At 43.5% G+C, this 27,749-nt stretch overlaps 5 protein-coding genes and 1 non-coding gene across 11 annotated transcripts; 1 reads left to right on the forward strand and 5 right to left on the reverse strand.

Moving 5' to 3' along the window:
* Window positions 1-199: 199 nt before the first annotated feature.
* Window positions 200-801, reverse strand: LOC111071293. The gene has a single exon (XM_022362555.2). The coding sequence runs from the start codon at window positions 761-763 to the stop codon at window positions 200-202; it is 564 nt and encodes a 187-aa protein (XP_022218247.2). The 5' UTR covers window positions 764-801.
* Window positions 802-1,954: 1,153 nt separating this feature from the next.
* On the reverse strand, window positions 1,955-2,604 carry LOC111071294. The gene has a single exon (XM_022362557.2). The coding sequence runs from the start codon at window positions 2,563-2,565 to the stop codon at window positions 2,005-2,007; it is 561 nt and encodes a 186-aa protein (XP_022218249.1). The 5' UTR covers window positions 2,566-2,604; the 3' UTR covers window positions 1,955-2,004.
* Window positions 2,605-5,290: 2,686 nt separating this feature from the next.
* Window positions 5,291-7,408, forward strand: LOC111071315 (arylsulfatase B; the record flags this gene model as incomplete). Its single annotated transcript, XM_022362586.2, has 4 exons — window positions 5,291-5,459; window positions 5,515-6,000; window positions 6,055-6,212; window positions 6,267-7,408. Coding segments are annotated over 4 exons (1,647 nt in total), but the record flags the coding sequence as incomplete, so codon positions are not given.
* Window positions 7,409-8,054: 646 nt separating this feature from the next.
* On the reverse strand, window positions 8,055-11,971 carry LOC111071316 (CD151 antigen). Of its 2 annotated transcripts, XM_022362590.2 has the most exons (8): window positions 11,794-11,971; window positions 10,846-11,094; window positions 9,392-9,492; window positions 9,241-9,327; window positions 8,983-9,174; window positions 8,747-8,842; window positions 8,373-8,669; window positions 8,055-8,310 (listed from the first exon to the last, which is right to left on the reverse strand). In XM_022362590.2, exons 4-8 carry the CDS (start codon window positions 9,316-9,318, stop codon window positions 8,263-8,265), a joined length of 711 nt encoding a protein of 236 aa, XP_022218282.1. In that variant the 5' UTR covers window positions 9,319-9,327; window positions 9,392-9,492; window positions 10,846-11,094; window positions 11,794-11,971; the 3' UTR covers window positions 8,055-8,262. The 2 variants fall into 2 exon arrangements, with proteins under 2 accessions (XP_022218282.1, XP_022218280.1); XM_022362588.2 differs by lacking the exon at window positions 9,392-9,492.
* A 2,707-nt stretch (window positions 11,972-14,678) lies between these two features.
* Window positions 14,679-27,263, reverse strand: LOC111071232 (prominin-like protein). Of its 5 annotated transcripts, XM_022362451.2 has the most exons (15): window positions 27,240-27,263; window positions 26,134-26,461; window positions 20,986-21,573; window positions 20,780-20,924; window positions 20,566-20,694; window positions 20,311-20,498; window positions 20,071-20,235; window positions 19,867-19,997; window positions 19,466-19,801; window positions 19,285-19,394; window positions 18,267-19,212; window positions 18,035-18,171; window positions 17,533-17,592; window positions 17,248-17,442; window positions 14,679-16,302 (listed from the first exon to the last, which is right to left on the reverse strand). In XM_022362451.2, the coding sequence occupies exons 3-15, from the start codon at window positions 21,425-21,427 to the stop codon at window positions 16,191-16,193; spliced, it is 3,096 nt and encodes a 1,031-aa protein (XP_022218143.1). In that variant the 5' UTR covers window positions 21,428-21,573; window positions 26,134-26,461; window positions 27,240-27,263; the 3' UTR covers window positions 14,679-16,190. The 5 variants fall into 5 exon arrangements, with proteins under 5 accessions (XP_022218143.1, XP_022218148.1, XP_022218144.1 ...); XM_022362456.2 differs by lacking the exon at window positions 27,240-27,263 and having other exon boundaries at window positions 17,269-17,442; window positions 26,134-26,705; XM_022362452.2 differs by lacking the exons at window positions 26,134-26,461; window positions 27,240-27,263 and adding an exon at window positions 22,626-22,791.
* Window positions 22,578-22,650, reverse strand: Trnam-cau. The gene has a single exon. It is a non-coding gene; the product is annotated as a tRNA-Met (tRNA).
* Window positions 27,264-27,749: the final 486 nt, after the last annotated feature.

Here is a 27,749-nt window from a genome sequence, read left to right on the forward strand (position 1 = left end):
AGCAGAAACTCATACCAATATCATTACACAAGTCCAACATCTTTCTTTTATTTGGACCCTTTTCCATTACTCATTAATTACCCATTGCCATACCAATTAGTTATCAAACATATATTTTTAGAGGTATTTTTGTAAATGAATATTTTATTTGATTTGCTTTTATTATACTCGTAAGTTTTTCAACTCTTTCTGATGCGTTTTATACGCCAAATTGTTGAAACTCATCAGCTTTGCGCTCCCTAACCAAAACCTCGTACTTGTCGAACTGCCTCAATGGATTCTGGCCGTACTTCACGATGCAGACACGTTTGGCCAGGTAGAGGGTGCCAATATAGAGTCCCTCGTCAGCCCGGAAGCGACAGATGTAGACGCGTTCGTTGCTGCTGTCAGTTCCCACGGATACGGCATTTTTTTCCAGGAAGCCGTCGAAGCTGCGCTTCCAATGGTAGCTGACGGTGGCGTTGGACACGAGCACCTGAAAGGAGGTATAGGCCGTATTGCTCAGCGTATCCGTGTTGTAGGTGGCTTTGGTCAGCTCGGGAACCACTCGGGCAGGAAGAATGTTGCTGCTGTAGGCCACACGACCCACATAGTTGTAGTAACCATCGGAATCGAGGCCTCCGAGAACAGCGTTGTCGGGGAATTCCATGGAAGAATATATGTTGGCCCACGTGTCCTCATAGCTGTAGGTTCCGCCTTGAATGAGGCCCACCAGCTGGACGAGGATCAGGGCTACAACTACAGTGTGCTTTGCGGAGTACATGGCTCGACTGTTGTCTGAGGTGTTTTGACCATTTGGACTTGTGCTGTACCCTCTTATAGGGCTCTCCCCATCAGCTGGGGCTCCTGGTCAAGTTTTAGATAAGGCTGATTATAAATCATTCACATTCGGGGGTTACTTGGGTGATGTGATTAGATAGTCGGTGATTTTTCGCTGGATTTGAAATTAATAGTTGAGTAGGGTTCTCTGACAAGCTATTTTTAACATGTGACGACTTCAGAAGGAATACATGGAATGGAATTCGCAGGAACTCAGAGATGAAGAATTGATATCTTAGGATTGTCAATCGAATTCAAGTCTATTGAAGTACCTGTACTTTCTATTAATAATGCATTGTTATAATTAATGCATGTACCATACATATGTAAATTCTACCGTTGAATTTGTTTAATTTAATGATTTTATACGAATGTGTAGACAACATATGTACAACATTATAATATAGTATAATATAGTATTACACATTTTTTTTAATACGACCCATACTCAATTTAAATAGAAATAGTTTAAAATAAATATTTCCTGTAAATATTTAATTTGTAGGAAATATATGTAATATAAATAAAAGAACGTTTAATTTAAACATGAAATATGAAATAATTATTTTAAATATGAAATATTTTCCTATAATTGTTAAAATGTAATTGCATACACTTTTTTACGGTTTCCAATCTCAAAGAAAAGACATTGGTATAATTTTTAAAATATATGTAGGTGTAACTATAAATATTGCATACTTTTTCTCTGGGTTAATTACTTATGTATATACACTATATGTATGTACGCACTATATCCATCTTGATTTGACAGATTACGAAAGAAACGAGCTTACTTAAAAAAATAAGTCAAATTAAAGCAAATCAGTTTGCTTTTCATTAGGGCATCGAACAAATGTTATTTTGTGTAAGTATCTTTAGTTTTGACTCTCGGGACCTTATAGTTTTATTCAATCGGAACTAAATCTGTGATCATGTAAAAGAAGAACCATTCCATATATCGGAGTCGATTATCCTTGTATGGATGCGATGCAAGTAATATTGAAGGGATGTAAAGACTAAAAAGAAGATTTGTCAAAATTACGGTTCAGAAATCTCCCCATTTCAATTATTCGATGCCATTGGACAACCTCCCGAGAAATGTTTAGCAGTGCATTTTTTCAATAAATATATTTATGATTTTATTTGCATTTAATAAATTTTGTTTTATAACGTTTCTGCTTTGTTTTACACACCAAATGGCATAAACTCAGCAGCTTTGCGCTCCCTAACCAAAATCTCGTACTTGTCGACCTTCCTCAGTGGTTTCTCGCCGTTCTTCACGATGCAGGCACGGTTGGCCAGGTAGAGGGTGCCAATATAGAGTCCCTCGTCAGCCCGGAAGCGACAGATGTAGACACGGTCGCCTAAGGAGTTGGTTCCCACTGTCACGGCGTTTTTTTCCAGGTAGCCGTCGAAGCTGCGCTTCCAATGGTAGCTGACGGTGGCGTTGGACACGAGCACCTCATAGGCGCTGGTCTGGTACCCAACGGTGTCCGTGTTGTAGGTGGCTTTGGTCAGCTCTGGAATCACTCGGGCAGGAAGGACGTTGCTGCTGTAGGACACACGACCCACATAGTTGTAGTAACCGTCGGAATCGAAGCCTCCGAGTACAGCGTTGTCGGGGAAGTCCATAGTTGAATACATGTAGACCCACGTGTCCTCATAGCTGTAGGTTCCGCCTTGAATGAGGCCCACCAGCTGGACGAGGATCAGGGCCAGAACTACAGAGTGCTTTGCTGAGTACATGGCTCGACTGTTGTCTGAGGTGTTCTGACCATTTGGACTTGTACTGTCGCTTCTTATAGGGCTCTCCCCATCAGCTAGGGCTCCTGGTCAAGTTTTAGATAAGGCTGATTGCAAACCATTCACATTCGGGGGTTACTTGGGTGTGATTAGATAGTCGGTGATTTTTCGCAACTAAGGGCCGAAACTGCTCTGATAATGTCACATGGGCTTTATTTGGAATTCTCAAGAAATCAGACAAGTAGAAGATATCTTTTACAAAATATTAGTACAATATAATTGCTTTCTTTATGAGCCTTGGATCTTCAACGGCCAATTGTGGGAGGTATCTTTTGTCTATTTATTATTGGATTAACCAAACCTAGAGAATGATTTATTTAAGAATCCACTCCACATAAATATTCTTATTTCATTTTCCTTCGCTAAGAATTCTTGTTTTCGTTTTAGATTTCTGTTCATTAAAATGGATCTTATTTTACGCGGCGGGAACATCCAAAGATCAATTAGTTCAGCTCCGTTTGGGTACAATTTTTCACACATTTTTCGCGAAACTCTGGAAATCTTTCGAACCTTAGTTTTAAATGAACCGAAGCCAATCCAGATTAAATCTCCATTCTACATTCATATCTAATGATCGAAAATATCAAGAAAAAAATGCAAATTAGATAACCTTCTAAACTTGGCATTCAAATTAGCGGGGCCGAAGCCATATCAAGCGAAATAAGTGCTAGAAGTCGACTAATCAATTCAATTAGAGGGAAAAACCCGTTTATATCTTATCATGGCTTATCAGAGCAGCAGAGAAACGGAGCATGAAACCCTGACCAATGTCAATGTGCCGGCTATGAGAGCTACACAGTGTAACGGGATAGTCATAGGCTCTGTCTCCCACTCTCTCTCCTTCCCTCTTTATCACTCTTTTCTCTCCCTCTCCGATACTCTCTCCTAGCCTCTAGTCGTCGTCAAAGTTTGTCTTTGCTCACTTTTGCTTTTGTATTTGCAAAAACAAGTTTTGCCTTTGCTTTTGCATTTATGGGTCTGTGTGTTTTCGTTTTCATACGTTTATTTTTCGCGCACGATTCGTGACGTCAGTGTGTCGAGGGGGGAGCGGGGGGATAAGGTTGTCACTTAAAAGCGCCAGCAGCGAGCGGCACGCTTAGTCGATCGGAGCAGTTGCAGCGGGAAGGATCCAACCAGACCAGCGAGATCTGGTCACCTCTATATCTATAGCTTCCAAGCTGTTTCCGGAGCGTGCGACTGCGACCAGTAACAACGTACTAAGCAGAGTGGTAAAGTGCTTTAAGTGTTTCGTTAAAAGAGTTGCAAAAGGTTCGCAAGAGTTCCAGAGTTTCGCTAGAAACGTGTGAAAAATGGTAGCCAAACGGAGCTAAACTAATAGATCTTTGGATGTTCGCGCCGCGTAAAATATGATCCATTTTAATGAACAGAAATCTCAAATGAATACTAATATTCTTAACGTAAGAATGGATTCTTAAATATCCTTAAAGATAAATCAATCGCTTAGTTTGGGTAATCGAATCCTAAGTAGAAAAAACACACGAGTACGAGTACCTCCCATAATTGGCAGTTGCAGATGACCGTTTTCTGAAAGCATTGCGGTTTTCCATACTTAAAAGTTTTCCTTATATAATCTCTTGATTGGGCTCTTGCATAAGGCCAACAGATTGGGCAACAGTATACTCGTAGTGTTGCATTGTAATCGCCTAACTAACGTGAGTGCTGGCCGAATTTACGATACACACGGTAGGTATGGGTACCTTCCCCGACTGGCACAAGCACAAGTGCTCTGAGAACCAGCCTGCCCTGTGGATGCAACCAGTTTTGGATTAGCCTAGTCAATGACGTTGATGGTGGGAAGGGGATAACGTTGCAAGAACCTTTCCATTGATGACTTATTAACTGGTCCTGATGCCCCCATTGATCCCCATGGCCACTAAGCAGTAACGAGCGGTGAAGGTCGATCGGACAGTCAATCGCCTGGGCGTTTCCATTCTCAGTCACAGTCCGTGCAGGTCGTGACTGAAATTTCCCAAAGAATTCGCATGACAGTTTAGATATCTATACAAATTATATACCAAACGCAAATGCGACTCATTTTACTCACGGGCATTTAATGGGGGCTTAGCATTTAAGGCCTATGGGGCCAGATTTCATTATTGCCATGCTGGCTTATGATGGTTTATGGGCTATGATATTGCGACAATTAAGGCCCACTTTTATCCAGATAAAAAGAAATTACGCTTCCCCATAGCCCATAACCGAGGCAAGGTGAAGTACGAGTTGTGCTTGTGTGCCATTTGTTTTATATAACTCTTTAACAATTGTTGCAAAAAGACAACAAACACCATTAAAAACAATTGCCTGAATGGTTGAACGAACTTGTTGGCCACACAACACAAGGCTGGAGGAGGAGTGAAACACCTGTAGATGGCCAGATACGAGTATTCCACAGATGTTGCCTAGGGATTAGCAATATTATAGCTGAGACAAGTAACAATAAGCTCTTCTCAGTTATATTTTAGAGTAAACTTTGACTGGAACTGACCTCAAACATGACTCCACTACTGCATGTGCTGCTCTTACTGATTGCTGCTATCAGTCGTTGCCACGGCGATAAGCCAAATATCATAATTATACTGATTGACGATATGGTAAGCCCTCACTCGATTGCATACGAATGTGAAGCAGTTAAAAAGGCTCTTCCCCCCGTCTGCAGGGCTACAACGATGTGAGCTTCCATGGCTCGAACCAGATTCTGACGCCGAATATAGATGCCCTGGCCTACAATGGTGTCCTGCTGAATCGACACTATGTGCCCAATCTGTGTACGCCCTCCAGAGCCACTCTGCTGACCGGAAAGTATCCCATCCACACAGGTGAGCTGCCAATGCGAAACAATGGTGAGACTCTGACGATAACTTTTTAATTCAGGAATGCAGCACTTTGTGATCGTCACCGACGAGCCCTGGGGTCTGCCCAGACAGGAGCGTCTCATGCCGGAGCTCTTTCGCGATGCCGGCTATGCCACACACCTGGTGGGCAAGTGGCATCTGGGCTTCTGGCGGAAGGACTTGACGCCGACGATGCGCGGATTTGACCACCACTTTGGGTACTACAATGGCTATACGGACTACTATGATCACAACGTGCGGATGCTGGACAGGAACTACTCGACGGGCCTGGACTTCAGGCGGGACCTGGAGCCCTGCCCCGAGGCAGAGGGCACGTACGCCACGGAGGCCTTTACGACAGAGGCCAGGCAGATAATCGAGCGGCACGATAAGAGTCGTCCGCTCTTCATGGTGCTCAGCCACCTGGCAGTGCACACGGGCAACGAGGACAATCCCATGCAGGCGCCCGAGGAGGAGGTGGCCAAGTTTGCGCACATTCGGGATCCAAAGCGTCGCACCTATGCGGGTAAGTCTTGCATCTCCCAGACATGGCCATGAATTGAAAGATTTTTCGGGTTAGGCATGATTTCGAGTCTGGACAAGAGCGTTGTGCAGACGATGCGGGCCCTGGCGGACAATGGGATGCTGAACAACAGCATCGTTCTGCTGTACTCGGACAATGGGGCGCCCACTGTGGGCATTCACTCCAATGCCGGCTCCAACTATCCCTTCCGTGGTGTAAGTATCTCGCATATATCCTTTTCTGGATTGAAAGGATCTCCCTCCGTGTAGCAAAAGGAATCTCCCTGGGAGGGTGGCATTCGATCGGCTAGTGCCCTCTGGAGTCCGCTGCTACAGCAGCGTGGCTACGTGTCCAACCAGACGATCCACGCCATCGACTGGCTACCTACCCTGGCGGCAGCCGCCGGAGTGGAGCTGCCATCGGACCTCACGCTGGACGGACTCAACTTGTGGCCATCGCTAAGCGGTGGCGCAGAGCCTCAGCCCCGGAAGCTGTTGCATGTGCTGGACGACGTCTTTGGCTACTCTTCGTACATGCGAGACACGCTCAAATATGTGAACGGCAGCAGCTTCGACGGGCGGTACGACCACTGGCTGGGAGAGCTGGAGGACGGCGAGGAGGATCCGTTTAGTGCGGACTACGGACAGCTGGTGCGTGATTCGGAGGTGCAGGCTGTACTGGGCAATGGAGGTCCGACTGATGACCGCATCCGGCAGATGCGAAACGAGGCCACCCAGCGGTGCCCCATCCAGGAGAAGGATCCCGAGGATCCCATCTACCTGTGCGAACCCCTCAAGGCTGCCTGCCTCTTCGACCTGGCCAATGACCCGTGTGAGCGCTACAATCTGGCCCAACTGTATCCTCTCCAGCTGCAGTTGCTCGCCCAGGAGGTGGAAGAGCTCCGTCTGACGGCATTGCCCAGCGCCAGAGTTCCCCGAGCGGATGATCGCGCCGATCCGGCGCTCCATGGCGGCCACTGGGAATGGTGGAACAACACGTCGACTGACTCCAGTAGCTCCGGCACCTTGCCTTCGTTGCCGTGGCTCTGTGTCTGTCTCTTCCATTTGTACGGTCTTGTGAACATAGTTTATAGTTTTAGTTAAATTATTGTTGAACTTGTTTAGTGTTTTTTATACTTAGTGCAAATCAAAAATTGAGTTTTTTTGCAATTGATTAAAAGAAATTTAGTTATTTCGTAAGTGCGAATATATTTGATTTAATTATGATTTTCAATACCTTGAGTTTCCCATCTGGATCTCTCTGGTCTAGCTTGAATGTCCTTCGTCTAGTATGTAGCCATGATTTATTGATCTACATATTCCTTTTCACAACGATTAGATAAGCAGAGATTATTTAACTGTAAAGTGGAATAATATTTTAAAAATAAAGCATATTTTTGGTGTGCCTAAAAAGCTCCAAAAGGTATGCAATTAATTTGATTAAATTGGGTTATAAAAAAGTAAAAAAAAAAACATAAATAAATAAAATCACATATGTATGTATATAATATCTTACCAAATTCCTAGAGGTCTGTCTCTGGTTAAATTATGAACGAGTAGTAATCAAAATGTACATAAGTACTACGAATATTGTAGACAACTTTGCCACTGCGGCTTGGGCAAGTCGTTTCAACATATAAGTTACTGAATCTCAATCTTTGAATCTCTTTTAGAAATGGAATTTATAAGAATTTTAGAAGTGGTACAACCCATGTACTCGTTGCTTAAGCTAAGAAGAAAACCTTAGCAAATAGTTTAAGAGTTTATTAGCATCACCTAAAGGTAGCTTTCAAGGGCCATTGAATGGAAGTTCTGCTTCGTATGTATATCATAAAACTATAAATAATTTCCACTAATTTTATTGGAAACAACATTAGACGCGTACAATTAAATTCTCTATTGGCAATAACATTTGCATTTTAATATTTTAGTTGGGCAACTTAAAACTAAATCTAAAGTAGATAGAAAGTAGATGTTTACATACAAAATAATACAAAATAGTGCAACAGATGATAACAATACTCGTATCGACGATTACAACATGGAATACTCAATACTCAATTCACTTCACTAGATATGCGTATCTAAAACTCTGGGAATATTGTTTATGGACATATGGAACGCATATGGAATGCAGTGTCCAACATATCATAGTTGTACCCTCGGATAATACTCCTAGTATAACTCTATTCGAATACATTCAAAAATGTGTCTCCTCCTTCGTACTGGGGGCAACTCCAACTACTCCTCGCACAACTCTTTGGCGCTATTCAATCATGTTGAACAGTAGACAAGAGAATATCATGCCAAAGATCTGGAAAACAAAGCAGCCTCATTGAACCTCCTGCATTAGTTTCGAGGGGATCATCTACTCACCATGAGAATGGCCACCGCTATGGAGGTGCCACCAATGACTGCTGCATGATCCCGTATGAAATTGGTCGTCACATAGAGGCAGCCCTGATTGTACAGATTCGTGATGGTTGGAAAGATGGTGCACTCCTTGCGCTGTCCGCCGAACAGCTCCTGGCAGCAGGACTCGGGCACCGGTCCATAGCGATTCCAGTCATGCCACGTGTCCACGCCGCAGCACTGCAGTCGCTCCTGGGTGAGATCCCAGGCCTGGGTAATCTCACGTCGGCTGCCATACAGGGCCATGGTGGAGCGCATTTCCTGCACAATGGAAAATGGAAAAAAGGAAAATGTTACATGCGAGTGCACATGATCGATGGATTGATCCGGCGCCTTACCTGCCGCATGGTCTGCTGCACCCGTTCGCGGAACACATAGCCCAAGACGCCGCCAATTAGCATAGTGACGAAAACCAGAGCCACGATTATGAAATACTGAAAATATACAGCAAGTGAGATGTTTCAATTGGATGTTAAATGTGTGTAGGTTGCTTCACATTCGTAGTACAGAAGGGAAAGCTAAGGGAGGTTTCTTTACGCTGAATTCTGGATTGATTCCAAATAAAATTACCCACCGTTAGAAGCAAACATTTAACTTCCTTGCCGGCACCCAGACAGCCCAGAAACGAGACCATACAAATGATGACCGATGTAACCAGCAGGACGTAGACAGCGCCTGAAAACAGATTCGTGCCCAGCAGCTCATTGACAAAACTCCGATCCACGAGCGTCCACAGCGTCAGACAGAAGACAATGGCGCCACCCACCTAGGAATACGAAATTATCTATTACTTTTTACTGATTTAAGTTAACGAGCTTCTAAGATTACTTACGAATATGACAAAATTGGCTATGAAAAGGCTGTACTTGACGAACTGCCCGCAGCAGTCCATGCGCGAACTGAAGCCCATGTCGTCGTCCTGTGAAAAACAGACATTTAAAACTATAAATTCCATTCAGTAGAATAACTCTAAATGGGTTTACTTTTGTCTAAAGCTGATAAGAATCCGATGTGAAGAATGGATGATGATGCAAATGAATTGGAATGGGAAGGATAACGGATATGTTCTTGATGGCTGGCGGCTCTAAATGGTATAAGGATATATGATTAGAAAATATGCATAATTGTGTTACAGGAGGTGCATAAAGGATAAGATTTAACTTAAAAACCCATTCTCAGCACTAACAGTAACTAAAGCTACGTCTATCTATAGTTTTCTCAGCTCCCAGCAAAACAAGCAGCGCATGCGCAGCTCCAGCTCCGGCTCTGGCAGTGTCTGGTCCGCGACAGAGACGCAACCGAAGTACACTTAACCATGACCCACTTTGTGGCTGGCGCGTCGACGAAACGACCAACGCAATGCGCTAGACAACCGTTCATTATGGGGCTTGCTGTTAACGTTTTGTGGGTTTGTTTTGTCAGTTATGACTTTCGGAGAGCCGCCACTCGGTGGTTGCTTACAGAGCCAACCAGCGGTAGTGGCAGTAGCGGTGGCGGTGGGCATTATGGCTCGCTTCAAAGGTTCACTTTGGAGGCGATTCCATGACGAATACGCTCCGGCAATTAGCCGCGAGACAAGGCTCGAAAATTAATCAAAGTAATACCCTGTCGCAGCCCAAAATGGTTGGCTAATTAGAGTAGCTTATTTATGGTACTGCCGAAAAGCCTCGTGTGGATCTCTGAATCATTTCGGCTGCTGCCATGTTCTAAATGCAAATTAAAAGTACAAGTAATTGCAGGCTGAGCGATCAGTCTCCTCCCCTTTTGCTATCCAGTAAACGACATCTCATTTTGAGTATTTTTCTTAAAACCCAAGCAAGCTCCCCGACACTAGAGTTCGTCAGGTAATTGCGGGGTGATTAAAAAAATGTTCTCACACTGTCTGAATATTCTCTACGAGTACTTGTACTCGTATTTGTTATTAGTCGCTATCATCGTCAGCAGATTTCCAGCATGTGGATAGAGTCGTGCCTGGGATGACAGGCGAGTCATCTGAAAGTCGCCATTAATGATGGGGCGTTATATGTACATATCTCCTGCTTATAAACAAAACAAAAACCAATTATTTTTATGGTAATTGTCCAGTTCTACGTGCCACACATCATAATAGAACACTTACAATTCGGTTTTACCTATCGGAAAATGTTACAAACATGTTGCAGGATGAGAAATAGCTAGCAGGAGATATGAGTATGTACATATATTGTACAACGCCCCATCTGATGGTACAAATACTTCGTACAAAAGCTTCGATGGGTCTGTAATTGAGGAACTGTACCTTCTCTTTCCCTGTCTTAAGACTATATCCAAAGGTGTACTGGCAACGTTCTGTCATTTCTTGAATGGCATTATCTGTATTACCTATTTTAAATGGTTTATCTTAGATTTAAGTCTATTTCATTTTAGCTATTCCCAGACATAAGCGTATTTTACTTACTTTGTTGCCTTCCCGTAGCACAAACGAAGTTTTCGTTAGGTAACCAATTTTGGCGGTTTTCCTTTTACAGCTTTTGCCTATGTAAATTGACTCTTAATTGTTTAATAAAAAAAAAAAGCTCGAGTCGGGGCGCGAGCCACACAGAAAGCCCAACCGAAAGACAGAAAAAAAAAATATTTTCGGTTGTACTTGACTGCACAAAAACTCTTGGGAATGAAATGGACACTCGAGACGGACGGTGGGGGGAGGCTACAAAAGATCAAGAAAAAGTAATGGAAATTAGTATTAAATGTTATTTTACTCTGCCAGTGGTAGTAACTTTAATAATAATATTTCGGATGGTTTGTAATTCGATTTGTTAGAGTTTCTATTTTAATTTCAAGGGTATGCTAAATTCGTGAGGCCATTGTTGGTTTTACTTTCTACTTTTTTGTGTATTTGTTTGCTGTGATTTTATAATATTTGAATTGATACGAGTAGCTGCTAAAATGTATACTTTTTTCGCGTGCCTCAATATTTGTTTTTTGAAACTTTTGTTATTGTTTTACTTGGATTCGAATACTGCAGCTCCCGTGCACTATGCAGCTACAGCTTTAGGCAAAATTATTATTGAATGTTTATTTGCTGTACATTGTAATATTTTATATATTTTATATTTTATTTAACTTTTTTCCATACAGGTTTCTTGCATACGCCGCTGCGAGCTGCGAGCTGCGAGGCTCAGTTGATAATTGTTATTGAGTTTTTATGCGATTGTTGCTGCTGCCTGGTGTGGTATTGTCAATTGCAGTTCTCCCATGGCAAACGGCTTTTTTTTCTCGTTTCGCTTTCGACTTTGCTTTTGGAGTTACGTCACAGTCACTGTCCCGGATCGGTTCGGAGTCGGAGCATTATCCTTTCACAGCGGGATCACAGTTCTCGGTACACTTTGTTCATAGCTAAACTCACTTTTGTTGATCTGTTTTGTATATTTCCACTGGATATCGGTGCTGTAGTGCTGTGGGAACTGGGCTTATACTATATGGGCACGGTGACGGGACGGAGACGGACAGAGATATGTGGGGACGAGCTCGACTCCACCGCACGAGTGTTCGCTTCAAACTGGTAGTGGGAACAGTTCGGGCGATCGGTTTTTTATTAGTTTCGCTCACAAAGAGTTTCGTTGTTGGGGGCTGCTGCTGTCGTCTCGGCTCGGCTTGTCTCTGGGTATTACAACAATGTGATCCGGTGCTGCTGACGATTTTCGGGTGCTTTTGCATTGCAGGTGCCAAAGCGAGAGGCAAAAGCAAAAACAGAAACCGAAACAGAGAGATGGAGAGGCCCCCAATAGGCAGGGAGGGAGCGAGCTTACAAACCGCAAATACTTCGGCTACGGCTTCGGATCGGCCTGCCCGCACAGCTCTGGTCTTTGTTCCGTTTCGCGGGGGAAACATTTTGCGATAAAATTGTGATAGCCAACGAAATTTAATACTTTCCTGAGTTGGTACCAAAATTTATGGAACATTTCATTGCAAAGTAAATTCTGATATATGGATCGAAGAAATATCTCTGGATAACATTGCCACAGCATTTTCCTGTATGGATTGTATTGAATTTCTGCCTGCCGAGTATAACCTTCAGCAATTAGCAGCTTAATTTTGTTGTTAGCCAAACAAATTGGTTTCCCAAACAGTTTTGAGTTGAGTGAAGTAATTTTGTAAAGCTAAGGTCAAAGTTGGCTGCCGATAAGCAAATAAGTATCTCTGGTAGCGTACCCCCTCAATGCGAGGCTGCAAAATGCTCAATTTATTTCGGTTTTTCTCTGGCAAATTGTTGGGTTGTTTAGCACTTTTATGGCTGTGTTAACACTAACTCAGGCCCCGTCCCCATCCCGTGACACCAGTTCCCACAAACAGCCAGACAACTGGCATGACAAAAAACGATATAAATAATAAAAAATGAAAAACAATTACACTGGCTGTTGATTTTGCATCTTGTACACTCGCTGTGGGAACCTTTTGCGTTTTATAGATGCTATAAAATCAATTTCCCCATATGCAATCCAAAATCATATTTCACAATTATTGTCAACGGTCAAGCTCTCCGTTGGGTTGGGATTTCGAATAGATCAAGTGCTCAAGGCGCCATTATTATTACGTAGAATAGAATTCTTAATACGATTTTAAGCAAGTCAATTTGGTCGTATTTTTCGATGTGATTAATGTAAGTGAGGAGGGGGGAAAGCCTCGTTGAGCTCGCCGAAGGTGACAGGCGTCAAAGGCGTTAAATTGTAGCACTTAAAGTTATTATCTAGAAATACTTGTACGCGAGAACACAAAATTTGTGGATGAGTCTGTTGTGGTTTTTGAAAAATGTAGAATTAAAAATTTTACAAATTGGGGACACAAAAAACGTGATTATTAATATTTTATAATAATCATTTTTGTGACAGTTTCAATCGTGTTTTCCCCCAAAGTATGATAAAGTTGTAATAAGTTTGACTCACATTCCACCCATTTAATGATCTTGATATAATTTCCATATTCCATTAGAATGTTAATAAGATAGTAGTTGACTGGAAAATATTATGCAAATATACTAGTTCTCAACAACTATAAATAAAAGGTTCGTTGGGAATATATTTTGGTTAGAAAAATTTATAATTATTCCCTGACTATTTTTTATTATTATTTTTTTTTTTACAAACCTTTTAATAAAGATTTACACTCCAGTATACATGCCGGAGATCTACACTTCGGGATGGGTAATAGTATTTGTATATTTCCGAAATATCTACTATTAGTTTTAGCGTCTAGAACAGAACTTCAGCAGATATCAGCAGATTGTTCGAATGTCAAATCCGTACCAGATTTCGTGTCCAATTGAAAGTCACCTTCAGGGCGAAAGCCTTCGAATGTACATGATTTTGGTGGACAACCGCAAAACGCAACCGACTCTGAGATCTTGGCCAGCTAAAGCCATCTAATTGTTCCCATGTACTCATATATGTACCTTGTACATATTTATTCCAAGTGCACTGCGTGGCCTCGGCCTGAGGTCTATTTAATGGCTAATCAGTGGCCAAGTTGAACAATTGTTTTACCTATTTGCCGCCGTTTGGGGCATACCAACTCCTCCACCCACATACACACACATCCCATCCTATATTTACGTGTACGACTATATTGGGTAAACAAGAAGCCAAAAAAATAAATTTGACTTTAGTCATGTGGCTGCTAATTGCTCCGTGTCGGTGTCAGCTCCAGTGATTGTACGTGGCGATGTGTCAAGCAGCTGCTCAATATTCTCTCTACAGATATACGTGTACAGATCCCGGATCCAGCTAGTACCACTGTAAGGTGAGTACTGTAGTGTGTACTATACCACAAGGTACGGTAAAAAGAGTGCACTACTTTTGGGCGCTGGCAGTTTCTAGCATGCCATGTTGGAGATCATGTAGGTAACAAGCTTGTAAATAAAATTGCCAAAGGGGCTGCAAACAATTGGGAACATTCTCCCGATCACGAGGACGCATGGCACGTCCAGATTGGACATGAATTGGCGAAATTATACATTTTTGTACATGAAATTTTTTTTGTGAAACGTTCTGGTTGTGCTGTGGCTATCTCCTGTGATCCGAAAGATATCCATAATTTATTTAATCTTATGGATTTCGTACTCTGGGCTATCCAGAAGCCGAACTGGGCGTATCCACAACCAGGAGATACGCCAGCCGATAGATCAGTATTCCGCAAATCCAACCCGGCAAGTACATATGTAGATTAAAGTGAAACGTTATGAGAAAGTCACCGACCGCACCCACCACTATAGTAAAAAACGACAATACCATTATCTACATACATAAAACCATTTGAAATTTATTGGCAAAGTTATGTAAACGACAAAGGCAAACATCAACGAAGTTCGATGATAGCCTGGCAACTGGGGGTTTGGGGTTGAGTTTGGGATTGGGGGGGATTGGGTAAATCACTTTCGTGGATCGATCTTAATCGGTATACGAGTATGTACTTTACTTGCGCACGGCAATATTGATACGTGGTTAGTTTTGACTTAAGCAAAAATCATTTGATTTAATGTACGTCAAATATAAAATACAACATACATACGTGGTACGTACTTAATCGTATAATACTAAAATTATTTAATTAATTTATGTAATCAATACATATACTAGCGTGAGTGTGGTGTGTGTTCGTATGTTTGTATTGTTGTTAGATTGTGTATATTTTTGTGTGTATATTGTTTATATTTTTGGAAACATACAGATCGCATTAGGTTCTAATACCATTGGAAACATTTAAATGCTTTAGGGCTGGTTTTACTTTTGGTTTTCACTTACTAAACTATGACAACGTCTTCAAATACGTGTATTACATTTGTGTATCTGTATAATATGCTTATGTATGTATCTGCAATCTGTATCGGAATCTACATATATTATTGGTATTTGAGTGTGCATATTTCTGTCAGTTTAAATAAAACGTAAATATGCGTTATCAGTTGTTGTTTGTTGTTTCTGAAACAAATACATTAAATGCATAGAATATATATCTCGATTTTTCGTGCTGCTCGCTCTAAATTAAAATGGCAGTTTTCATTTTGTTTCATATTATTTTTTTCTTGCTTTTTGATTTACCGGAAATTTGCCGTTTCCCCAATCGGCGGGGGAAGTGTGAAATCGGTATTACTTTTTTTTCAGTACCTCTTGCCTCTGGCCTCTCTGGACAGCGTGCATAATAAAATTATGAGATTCCTTAAAACGTCCTGTCAGCATCGCAGCCAGGCAAATTCACATCCATCAACCATCCATCAGATCTTTTGCCTGCCTGCTCTAGCCCCTAGCCTATTCTATTGCCTCTCCTTGGAGAGTTCGGGGGAGATTAAATGCTCCGACTGTGACAATCATCGTCATCGAATTCGTCTAACTCTCTTTTCCAGATCTCAACTTTTGGCCACATTTTAAAAGTTATCTTCGAACACTACTCTTCTAAACGATTTTTATTTTGCCTTGGCCCTCTGTCTCTTATTGGCAGATAGATCTCTGGTCTGGTCAAGTCTGGTCGGGCGGGGCCAAAACTATAACACATGTGATGCTAAATACAATAATCCTTAATCAAATTATATAATTTCACTTATTTTTGTTTGTTTTTGTTTCAAGTTTTTAACTAAAATTACAGTCTCAGTAACGCAGGGATGAGTAAAGGGAAAGGAAAGAGCGAAGAGGGACTTCAAATCAAAAAATCTTGCATGTCGCCACCACTTCTCTAAAGCTGTCCCGACCAACTCTGCATTCACACCATGTGGCGCCGCCTTGTGTTTTCGTATCCTTCCATATAGTGCCACGCCTAGTCCTGCTCGGAGGCGCCCGGATAGTAGTATGGCGGTGGGCGTTCGTATTCAGAGGATGGGGGCGCAGCTGGTGGATTGTGATAGCGGGGCGGCTCGTGGTCCCAGTGCCTGCGAATTGTATTGGAACATTGAATTAAAATGGATTAAAATCTACAATTCATTAAACAGGAATATTAAATGTGCAAATGTGAATGACAACGACTCACGCACAACACAAACACGGATTAGTCACGCAACAGTAGGCATTTACCCCCACACGGGGCTATCACAGATGGGTATGAAACGACAAGGCAGGCGGTGATCGCTGATGTGATACCGAGTCCAGTAAGTGTTTTTTTGACTTCGGAACAACAATCCGGATCCCATTAGGATAAGCGGCGAAATGGTCTCTGTTGGCTTTAGTACAAAATATGGGTATCTATAAATTGAAATGACCTAATGTCCAACAGAGCAGAAGGCAAGGTTATAACCACGAAAGAGAAGTGCTGGTGACATCTCCCAGTAGACTGGACACTTGCAGTATTGCTGTAATATTTTGTACTGCACTGACTCAAACAATGAACGAAATAAGAAAGTTAATGGAATGAAGGAGAAACACTGCTCAGGAAGTAGGGTGACTTCTCCTCCATGATACTTTATAAAACATAATTAAAAGCAGAAAAACAAATTGGATGCCAGGGAACTGAACACATGTCTAAGGTCGTCCGTCCATCCAGTCTACATACAGTCCACACACAGAGGCAGAACGAACCCAGAACGAACATCGAGTGAATGTTGGATTACCAATGCAAATTACCAACAAAAACAAACCGAACCGATCGTCCCTAAAAGAAGCCATCTGCCACCAATGCCTTTGGCCGCGTATCTTTAGACACAACTTTGGCGCTAAATAAAATAAAATAATCCAATGATTAGCGATTTAGGCAGTGGATATAGTGGAGTAGGCTGAACGCATTATTTATCTGTGTTTCGAGTTGATAATGGATATGTGTGTATGTGTGTGTGTGAACTTTGGCAGGCATCAACTCCAGCACCTTGTTGCTGGACACTTACGTGGGCGCCATATCGTTGTACCTCATGCTACTGCTGCCAGGAGCTCCATCGCCGCCGCCGCTGGCGCCGGCACCACCGCCGCCACCACCACCACCACCAGAACGAGTGGCACGCGACACACTAGGCGATGCGTCCTCATAGTATTCCTGCTGCTCGCGACGTCTTTCGTAGGCCTTGCGCCGTTTCTTTGGCACGCTACAATGCAAGAGACCAGAGAAGATGTACAAGATTAATTTTAAATTGAGCAAGTAAGCAAGGCCTGCACACAAAATGATGATCTCTTACTTAGCCAATGGAACGTGCTCGCGCCCGCGCTCGCTATAAGCGTCGTATAGGGATTCGTTGCTGTTTTGCGGGATGAGGCGGGGTTAGCAGTGAAATGAGAAGAGTGTGACAGAGAGTTTTTGATTAAAGTTGCAGGCGATGATAAATTTTCAATGCATGCATATGATAAAAAAAAATGATAACAAGTACAAATGAAAACAGTTATGTATAGTAAAATGCACAATTCGTGAGTAGATCCACCCCCGGTAACGTCTTGCTAGTCTTGCTTGTGTTTATTCATCTCCAGCGGAGAGATTTGGTCATCGACTGTGGGATCTTCGGCCGGCGCGAGAACACTGCCGCCACTAGGACGGTTCTGTTCATTGCCGGCGCAATCGCAATAGGCCTGCTGCCCACCTGTACAGGTTTGTTGTATATAGGGCATACCCGTACAGACGGGACATCTTTGGGGACGGTGAATTAGCAGTGACTGAAATGGGAGCTAACAAGAATGTTGACTTACCCGCCCTGATAAACTTCGCTGGCGACAGCAGCCATATATGGATAGACCTTCTTGTACAGGCACATCAGTCGGTGAGAAACATACAGGATGGGCAGGAAGAGCAGGGCGCAGATCAGCACGCCCACCCAGAATCCGTTCTGATAGAGAGAGAGAGAAAGAGAGAGAGAGAACACGAGAACACAAAAAGTTAAGTAGGTGAAAGTACAAAGTAAAAAACATGAGCAGCACTCACTATGGGATCGACCACGCTGTTGCAAACCAAGTCAACGCCTTGATGATAAATGTAGGCAAGGGGCTCACAGCGCCCGACATTCTCATTGGACTCGTTGATGACCATGTTGATGTACTCCGTGATCATCTCCTCAATGGTGGCGGTGAGGTTCTTTCCCAGTGTATTGATATAGTTCTTTCCATCGTTCTGGATGAACGTTTGTGACTTATTCACGGCCTCGAGTAGCGTGCTTATACTTTTGTTAAAGTCTTGATTTTGATATAAGAGCAGCTCGTCGAGATGCTTCAGGTTGGTTTTTATCTTCTGGACCATGCCCGTTAGCTTGGGTACAAAGTTCTGATAGTACGACTTGGCGTTGAGTCCCTCATTCCAGAAGGAGACTCGGGCCCAGCCAAACGTCGGTGACTCCAAGCTGTTTGACAGCGCGTACAATTTCTCCCCAAGTGCATTCAGATTGACCGGCGTGAACTCACTACATAGATCTTTAAACAGTTCGCTGTGATAATCGCTCGCACCGCCTAAACGCATTTCATTCAGCTTCTCGATATCTTCTTCTGTTAGGAGCACAACTTTAGATAGATCCTCGTCGAATACTTTGACCCCGTCTCCATCTTCGTCAGTTGAAGTCATCACCTTGATGCGCGTTATATCGTTGATGTCGTACAGTCTGTTTGCACGCAGCATATCGAATACCGACTGATTGGCCTCGCACATCTTGAGCGCATTCGACATACGCAGGGGTGGGACTGCTTTCGGAGATTCTCCATCAGCTCCCGGCAGATAGCGATTCAGATCGATCATAGAGTCCAGCTGCCTAAACAACCCGTTCTTATCCACATCTCGGAGCGGGGCACAGGCTCCCTGGTAAGTGACTAGACCGACCACGAAGTAGAGCAATCCCATAAGCGTGATGAACGATATCAGACAGAATATCAATAAAATGGCCCTGCAAAATAATTTCAAACTTCACAATTAGTACGCCCCTTAGGCCCCAGATCGGATCCGTCTCTTCACTTACAGAAACAGACAGTTGGCAGCCGTTGCCCTGCTACAGCAGTCATCGCGATAGCCAGTCTTTCGTCTCCCGAAGCAGCCACACATCAATGATACAATCAAGATGAAAAGAATCTGGAGGAGATGGAATGGTAATCGTTACTAGCAAATATAAACTGCACTAAGCACTGATGATGATGACTCACCATTATCATGAGCAGGCACACAACGACGCTGATAACGCTGCGATCTCTGCCAAACTTATCGTATACATCATCAAAGGACCTGGATGAGCGTGCGGTCTTCAGATGAATGTCACTGAGCACGGCATCCACTTGATTGCGTATTTTCCTCGCTTGCGTTCGGAAGGTATCCTTACCGCCGTTTAGGTCACGTATCATACCCGGTGTAACAAAGCTCAATTGCTCCTTAACCTTCAGGCTGATTTTCTCCAAGCGGGCGAGTCCCTCCGTGGGGATTTTGACATAGTTCTTCTTAACAACCTCGTCCAGTCCTTCCTGATATAACGTGGCATTCGGAATCTATAATTTTCAGTTCGATTATTATTGTTTGCGTACACGAGAATTGTATTTAAATGTCTGCTGACCTTATCAAAGTGCAGACACTTGGAGGTGTCAATCGACTCAATGCTGCTGGTGCTAAGGAAGGTCTGGCATTCCTGTGTGGTGCACAGATTGGCCACTGCAAAGTTTATATCACGCTTCATGCCACGAAGACCTGTCGAGGCCGCGGCCAAGAGATATAGATGATGATGAAAATGTAAATTTTATGGATTGCATTCACTCATTACCGTCGCGCAGTTGAGCTCCATAGAAGCGCAAATCCGTTTCCATTTTGGCAACTTGTTTCATCACTTTGGCCGCCTCCGGAATGTTGTGCAATATACGCTCCAGCTCGCCCAACGAGGTGCTCTCCGATGTATCCGCCAAGTCCAAAAATATATGCTTATGGGCATCTGAACAGAAAGATTAGAGGATTAGATATCGATATATACGCAGGGCAAATACATTTGGGAAAACAGATTTCGTACTGCTTAGCTCATCGGTAATGTGCGTTTGCATTTCCTCGTAGTTATACACCATCAGATGGTGAACGTGATCGGCCACATCCTTCAGGAACATGCAAATGTCATCGGTGCCGCGTTGCATTGTCGAGGTGGCCTGATCGAAGCCCCTGTCCAGCAGCCTATTTGTCACAAAGGCAATAACAATGCCAAAGCTATGCGTAATAATTCAGAATAATAAAATTATATGTATAAGTAATAAAATGACTAAGATTTACTCACATCAGTCCCACTATGAGGATAAGAAGACAAATGCCGCACCATAACCGCCGAGCGGCATCCGCCTTACTGGTACATGGGGGACAGCCTTGCCGGCACCGGCGACAGCAACAAAAGCAGCAATAGCAGACTCTGTAATCGGAAATACATATGTGTACATGCATATATGTATTTTATTTGTGAACCTATTCCATTTGCGCTGTATTGTTGTACTTACGCTACGAACGGCATGATCACAATGATGACGATGAGGAAGAGTATCCACATGAGAACCAACCAATAGCGGGATATAAGATCTCGAAAGTCGGCATTCTGAAACTTGGGACCAAGTGCCAGTGTGTCGCCCTGCATCACAATGTAGCCTGGCGGAAAACAGAGCAAAGAATTGGAATCGGCAATGCCAGCGATGTTAATTTTACTTACCCGGTGGCAGGGCCGGCTCATCGGTGATTAAGTGATCGTATATAAAGTGCGTAAAGTTGAAAATTGGATTCATGGAATTTGTGGTTGGTGGGGGTACGCGCGTGAAGTTAACCGTTGTCTTGTAATCGGTGTAATCAACCGGTGCCCAATGCAACTCCCCCATCTGTTCGTGGGTGGTGCCATGACCCTCGTATCCCGCTCGCCACTCCAACTGGGGATTGCGTTCCTCACTTTTTTTACCTTTTCCAGACGTGGTACCGCCGGTGGCGCCAGCCGCTGGCCTTATCAGCGTGGCCAGCGCGAATCCAAATACTGCCACGCTCAGACTGCATATGGCCAGGTAGGCGATCTGCCGTTTCCGGCGCTGGCGTCTCTTTCGACATCTCGCCGCCTTTGGTTTGGCCCTCGCTGGTGGCGGCTCTGGCTCATTGGCTTGACTCATTGTCGCTTCCTCGGGGATTTGTCTCCGTACAAGAAAAACGCGTATCTTCTGGTCTTGTCCGCTCCTTGAATCTCACTAATACACTGAGCTGATGATCCTATTCCTTTCGACGTGCTGCCGCGCACCCATTTCACGCGTTCACTGGCCTGCAATCAGACAGAGATGGAAATGGAATGCGTGTTAATATACAGACATAGCAGCTCCAGATACATAGAAGCAGGGCACACCCACTAATGTGCCATTGGCATGTCCTATTCCGATAATAAATGCGAAACCAAGGCAATAAAATACATTCGCTACTTGGTGTGTCCGGTCCAGGCAAATGGGGACAACCCCTTCAAACCAACCCATAACCCATTCCATTTGAAGTTTGCGTTTTGCTTAAGAAATGAGCGCTTGATGCCTGAGATACATACATATGTATATGCATGTATAAACAGGGTGGCCCACAAGGACTGTAGCACTTTTTAAAGCGATCCTTTCGAAAATTCCCAGTTCTCAGACTTGCAGCCATCAGATCGGATAAATATTATGAAGTGGCTACGCAACCCACTCATACGCGCTTACTCTCTCTCTCTCTTTGTGTGAGAAGAGAGAGGCAGATGTAGAATAAGCGGTATGGAAACAGATAAAATTATATAAAAGAGATCGCGGAGTAATCCCCCTCCCCGCATTAAATATGTTTCCTGCCTTAATTAAACGCTAGTTTTTGATTTTTTTTTACCTGTTAGGTGCGTCAGCTATTGCGGGCCACCCTGTACATAGAATTGGTTCCACACTGCTATGCGGACGTTCACACACACAGAAAACAAACACATCTATCCCCACTTGACATTAATTAAGGCCAATGAGTAAAGACAAGAACATGACAATGGCATAGGGCATGCACTGCCTCCATACGCCCGACCGAGGCTATTTAAAGGACTGGCTCTGGCCGTCGTTCGATCATATATGGCTTCTATAAGCATCCGTACGGACAGAATAAATGAATACCCTACGCTCGCCGCCACGCCACAGAAAGAACACGTGTGAATCATCTTTCACCATTTTGGGCTGTGGAAAATAATTGCACAAACAGCCATTACGCAAAATGAAGCACTACCAAACAGAAAAAGAATTTAAAAATAAAAAATAACAAAAAAAACGTACATGCCCCGGGTGAGGCTTGAACTCACGACCTTAAGATTATGAGACTTACGCGCTGCCAACTGCGCCACCGAGGCTATGTGCGGCTGGGCGACAAGCACGCAATAATGCCAGCACCTTCCCTTGGCTTCTGCCCCGACGAAATGTTCTTTTCGCACTTTGATTGAATTTGAGTTGTATATTGTATTTTTGTTGATTGTATATTATTAGCCAGGATCATCAGTCGAATCGATCTATTCAATCTGTCTAGGGTAGCTTGATTGTTTACATAGATCGTGTACATACAGTCGAACTTATCCAAGTCCAAGTTCCTCAGGGAGATCGTCTCAGAAATACACCCATGACTTGCCGGATGGCACCCAATAAAAGCGATGAACTTGACGCTCTATCGACTGCATTTCGTGTGTAAAACCATTAGTGAACCTCAGCAATTCAATTTATTCTCGTACCAATACATGTTCAATACTCAACCTCATATTTGAATTCGAATAGTTAGACATTAAACCCAAGGTAAATGATTATGTTTTAGTGTATGAGATATGTATGTAGTTTTACTTTGGGTGCAATGTCAGGTCAGGCACAAATAATATGGAAAGGCAGAGATGTCTTCAAGATCAGTTAACCAAATGCAATTCCAACATGTACATTCATCATATACTGAACTTGGTTGCTGTTTAGTAAACTCTAAACATTCCCGAAAGGCGTACCATATATGAAGATGGTTTGCAAATAATGCAAAGCCACAAACTTCACTATCTACAATATGGTTTATTGTGATTTTGACAAGAATACTCGTAACTCGAGAACTGGAGCCCCTTTCGTTGGCTACAGATAGCCGTTAATTCATGGTCCGACTGGCAGGCAGGCAGACACAAGAGTCATGGCCTGTGAGACAAAGAAAGCGAAAAGTTTAATGAACTTTTGTGCCCGCTGGACAGGGCAAGGGAAAAAGGGCCAGTCCCGCCACGGTCTCTCACATTTTGCCACACAACACAGAATATGTCGCAACACAGAAGCACATTTGTTGGTATCTTAGAGTTCACACAAACACACACACACGCATACATGAAGGGGACTGCATTTTCCGTCCATCCGAACTATCTTGAGTTGGTTTTTTTTTTCCAGTATATTGCCAACGTTGGATTAGTTTCTGTGGCACCCATGGCGTTAATGGATGTTTACTTACAGAAAAAAAGATAATTCCGTGTGATTGCACTTGTTAACAGGGCTTTAATGGCCTGTGGCCAAACAGTGCAGGTCTCGTCTCTGATTTTAATTGTGTGTACGCCGCGTGCTCTGGCCTGGGGAACACTAAGCGAATGGCTGGATGGCACAACGAAGATGCCTGCGAGGCCGCTGCTGCTGATGCTGTGCAGGAAATTCTGTATACGGCTACTGGCCCAGCAGGCACTGAACGGCCTTGACATGGGCGGGTGAGCCAGAGCCAGAACCAGAACGGACAGAACGGCCACGCTGGAAGAGTCAGAACAGTGCGTTCGCTGGCTCCTCTGTTGCTCCGGACTCAGTGCAAATGAGCAAAACGTAGTGGGCACAATCCCGTGTGCCAGGCCCAAGCCCAAGCCAAAACAAATTCCGAGCCTCTGGATGGCACATGCGCAGTCCGTCGCTGCAAGGATGGCTGTCTATGGCTGCACTTGCCGCACAGTGGGAGGTATAGTTTACCGTTTACTGGGTGGCAAGGACAAACAGAGGGTGCTATTTAGTCTGGAATAGAGCTAAGTCAACATACACACATATGTATGTATTTCTCCACAAAGCCTTAGTCAGGGAACCCGAGATCTTGCCTGACTATCACAATGCAAGTCTCTTTCCCTCTCTTCGCGACTCAAGCTGATAGCTAATAATAATAATACTACAAATTTCCCTCTTGGGAAACGTGAGTCAACAAATCCATGTCTGGAAATTGAATCGGTTCGTTTGTTTCGTTTCTTATGGCGAAATCTGGCAAATTTTAGCAAACAGGGGATATTTCCCACAAGCGAAAGGCTACACGAACGTTTTAATTAGCGACTATCTTCGCAAACAAAAAAAAAACGCTATGGCTTTATGGATATATGTATGTATAAGATTAATATATAAATACATATACATATATACCTTTACTTTATATTGTCGCAACCGCTTGCAGTTATACAAGTAAATCCCACTCTGAAGGTTAACAGTAATAAAGCACCATTTATCTATGTAAAATAAAGCTCTTCTTGGTCAACGCTAGCATAGCAGTAAATAGATCTGTTCACAGAGCACACGATGAATCAGTATTCATACTCACGTTACCGTAAGAGCTGGCAGATCAGATACACTTAATCTGACTAAAAAAAAAAAGAGAACCTTGCACTTTTAGGGATTTGGAGTGAGATTTTTATCCAATTCAGAACAAAGATATTTGGGACAGACAACAGCAGCCCACAGACCACAGAACGACTCCAAGTTAAGATGTTGCGAATGAACAGGTTGGCCAGCAGAAACCCGTTTGGCCGCTCGTATGACTCACTGGAACTCGCACTCCGATAAAGCCACAGAGAAATGGGCTAATCACACAGACATACAGACAAACAGAAAAACAGCAGGGTAAACTTCGTTGGATGAAAATTGGACACATGTAGCAGTGAAACGAAACCAAACAAAGGAAGTAGAATAATGCGGCTTAATTTAGCACAGACACCATCGGGGAGAAAGAAATGTATAGAAAGAGAACTGCGTGCCTACGTACGATCCAGAACTCAGTGGCGGATGCGAAGACTTCTGCCTACATATGTATATGATGACTGATATAGCAGGGAATCACAGGTATGGCATCTCAATTTCAGCTCAGGTTTCTGCAGATTACTTTTCCAATGTTTTGTCTGGCTGGGGTCACCACCTCTTTGCGATAGGGCCTGGGCCTCGTGCAGCTGTACCACATCCGGGGTTTTTTCCCTTTGAAGACACTTTGGAGTTCAGCTCAGTGAGGCACAGTGTAATTTGTTTTCTGCCTTTTTTTTTAATTTAGAGTCGGCCTCTGAAGTCAATGTGGCACGCATGAGGAAAGGACCAGGAGACGTGTGGGGCAAGCGCAAACGTTTCGGAAGCACTGCTATAAATATACAAGCACATGGGCCACCGCTGCCACCGGCTATAGCATGCCTATGCCCATCCATGTACCTGCCACGGGCCAGGGGCCAGGTCAGGGATGGTGCTACTACAGGCACACATAAATGGAGAGAGTGTGTGTGTATCTGCGGCGGCTGCGGAAGCGCATACGGATACACACATTATTTTTTGTGTGCTCTTCTTGGTTAACGCCGTGTGGATTCCCCCGGCCCCAATGGAGGTCCAGAGCAATTAGTGCAGGGCTATAAATTAATTAAGTGTGTGTCTGCAGTGGCTCCCATCCAGTGGGTGCGATATGTACATGCATACATACAGACTGTATGTCTGTATATGCATTGTGGGAGCCCGTGCAGCATAAACCACGGTCTGGACATTCATATAATTCCAACAAATTGAAATAAACAAGCTAAATTTTCAAGCCGGCACAGACGGCACAGACTACTCACCAAACAAGCGACAGCGAGCTGCTGCGTTCCGGGGACTAAGCCAATTAAGAGAGAGATAGCTCTTTTGGACGACGATGATGATGATGATGCGTAATGCGTGATGCGGCAAACAGCAACTATAGCTTGAACAGCTTCGCTTCCCAATCCAATAAGTTATCAGTCAACCAGCATCAGCTCCAGGTCCAGCTTCAAGTCCGTCTCCAGCTACGACTCCGGCTCTTGCACCCACAAACGATTTACGAGAATATTCCGTTTAGGGGTCACAGGCACAGACAGGTTGACGGCTGACTGACGGCTAGTCCTAGGGCTAGCCCAAAAATTTCATGTGCTGCAGAGGGTAGCAAAAAGGGTAGCAGTATGAGTAAAGCGATCGCAAACAGCCTCTCGGTGGAGCGACGCGCCCACACAATATGCACCCACTCCAGTGCGTAATAAAAACAATAAATTTGGACAGCTTCGACTTTAACAATTTAACAATGAAATGCACATGCGTCGTTGCACCACTCTTAATAATATACAAAAGTACACTTGATTTATATTTGCGTGTAAAATTCCAATGAAGTTTGAACTAATAAAAGGGAAGAATTTGTAACAGTTAAATCAAAACACCAATTCAATATTTTCCAGAAAAATCTTTTTGGGTCGTAACCCCCTTTCCAAATCCTGCTGCTGAGCAAAAGCACAGCACCCAAAGCCATCTCTGTGCAGCTTCCAATGGCTCTTTCCTGCCCTAATTGGAGTTCGAGTTCGCGTTGGAGTCGAATCAGAAGCTTACAGCCCCCATTATAACAAAGTCACATACATTTATGCACACAGATTATTTTAATCTTATGCACTACATACATATGTATGTATGCATGTGCGTATCACTGCACTAAGAGTCTCTTTTTCTGCAGAGCAACTGCAGCGCCGCGCACCCCGCCCATCACTTGCTTACTTCCACGGCTTTTGCTTGCTGCCTTTTTTTAAGCATTCTTTTCTCCGTTTTCGTTCACACACACACACAATGGGCGATTTTTCGACTCCGTGCCATTTCACTGTTTTTGTTTCGTGCACAACAGTTCATTTTAATTCATTAATTAACCGAGCCTTTACTAATATTTCACCTTTTTAATTTTAGTGGTACTAGAGGTGTCAAACCATCGATGGCACTATCGATAGTATCTATATTTTACTGCTAGTCTCTACTATCGACAGTTTTGCGACTAGCATGATAGTATCGATTGTTTTTTCAAAACATTCAAAGCTATCGATGGCTCAACTATCAATCGTTTGACAGCTCTATGGTACATTTTTCAATTAAAATTTCCAAACGGGGACAAACGCGCAGCGTGACCGCGCCGGCCAAAATATAAATACCATTTCAGTTTCGAGGAATACCATTTAAATACCGTGCCATAAAAAAACCAGGGCAGTCCGTCGATCAAACGAGACTTAACCCACTTAACACCCCTCTTGATGGCAAAATCGATTGTTTACATGGTAACTACACGCTAACTACACATTTAGTTGCAAATGTTGCAAATGCAAATGTAACTACATATTTATGTACATTTCGACAGGAGACACTGACGAACTCACAGTTGGCAACTTTTTTAATTAATTAATTAATAAAC

This window comes from Drosophila obscura, unplaced genomic scaffold, assembly GCF_018151105.1.
Source record: "Drosophila obscura isolate BZ-5 IFL unplaced genomic scaffold, ASM1815110v1 contig_1, whole genome shotgun sequence".
NCBI lineage: Eukaryota > Metazoa > Arthropoda > Insecta > Diptera > Drosophilidae > Drosophila > Drosophila obscura.

What these genes read in the sequence shown, in the direction of transcription:
- LOC111071293 (XM_022362555.2), bottom strand. Translation starts at nt 763, where the DNA reads ATGTACTCCGCAAAGCACACTGTAGTTGTAGCCCTGATCCTCGTCCAG.
- LOC111071294 (XM_022362557.2), bottom strand. Translation starts at nt 2,565, where the DNA reads ATGTACTCAGCAAAGCACTCTGTAGTTCTGGCCCTGATCCTCGTCCAG.
- LOC111071316 (XM_022362588.2), bottom strand. Translation starts at nt 9,318, where the DNA reads ATGGGCTTCAGTTCGCGCATGGACTGCTGCGGGCAGTTCGTCAAGTAC. An exon ending in TAGCCAATTTTGTCATATTC is followed by an intron (nt 9,175 to 9,240) that starts GTAAGTAATCTT and finishes TCGTATTCCTAG; the next exon opens with GTGGGTGGCGCCATTGTCTT. An exon ending in TTAAATGTTTGCTTCTAACG is followed by an intron (nt 8,843 to 8,982) that starts GTGGGTAATTTT and finishes GTATATTTTCAG; the next exon opens with TATTTCATAATCGTGGCTCT.
- LOC111071232 (XM_022362451.2), bottom strand. Translation starts at nt 21,427, where the DNA reads ATGAGTCAAGCCAATGAGCCAGAGCCGCCACCAGCGAGGGCCAAACCA. An exon ending in ATCCTCATAGTGGGACTGAT is followed by an intron (nt 20,499 to 20,565) that starts GTGAGTAAATCT and finishes TATTACGCATAG; the next exon opens with CTTTGGCATTGTTATTGCCT. An exon ending in TACAACGATATGGCGCCCAC is followed by an intron (nt 16,303 to 17,247) that starts GTAAGTGTCCAG and finishes TACAATTCGCAG; the next exon opens with GCACTGGGACCACGAGCCGC.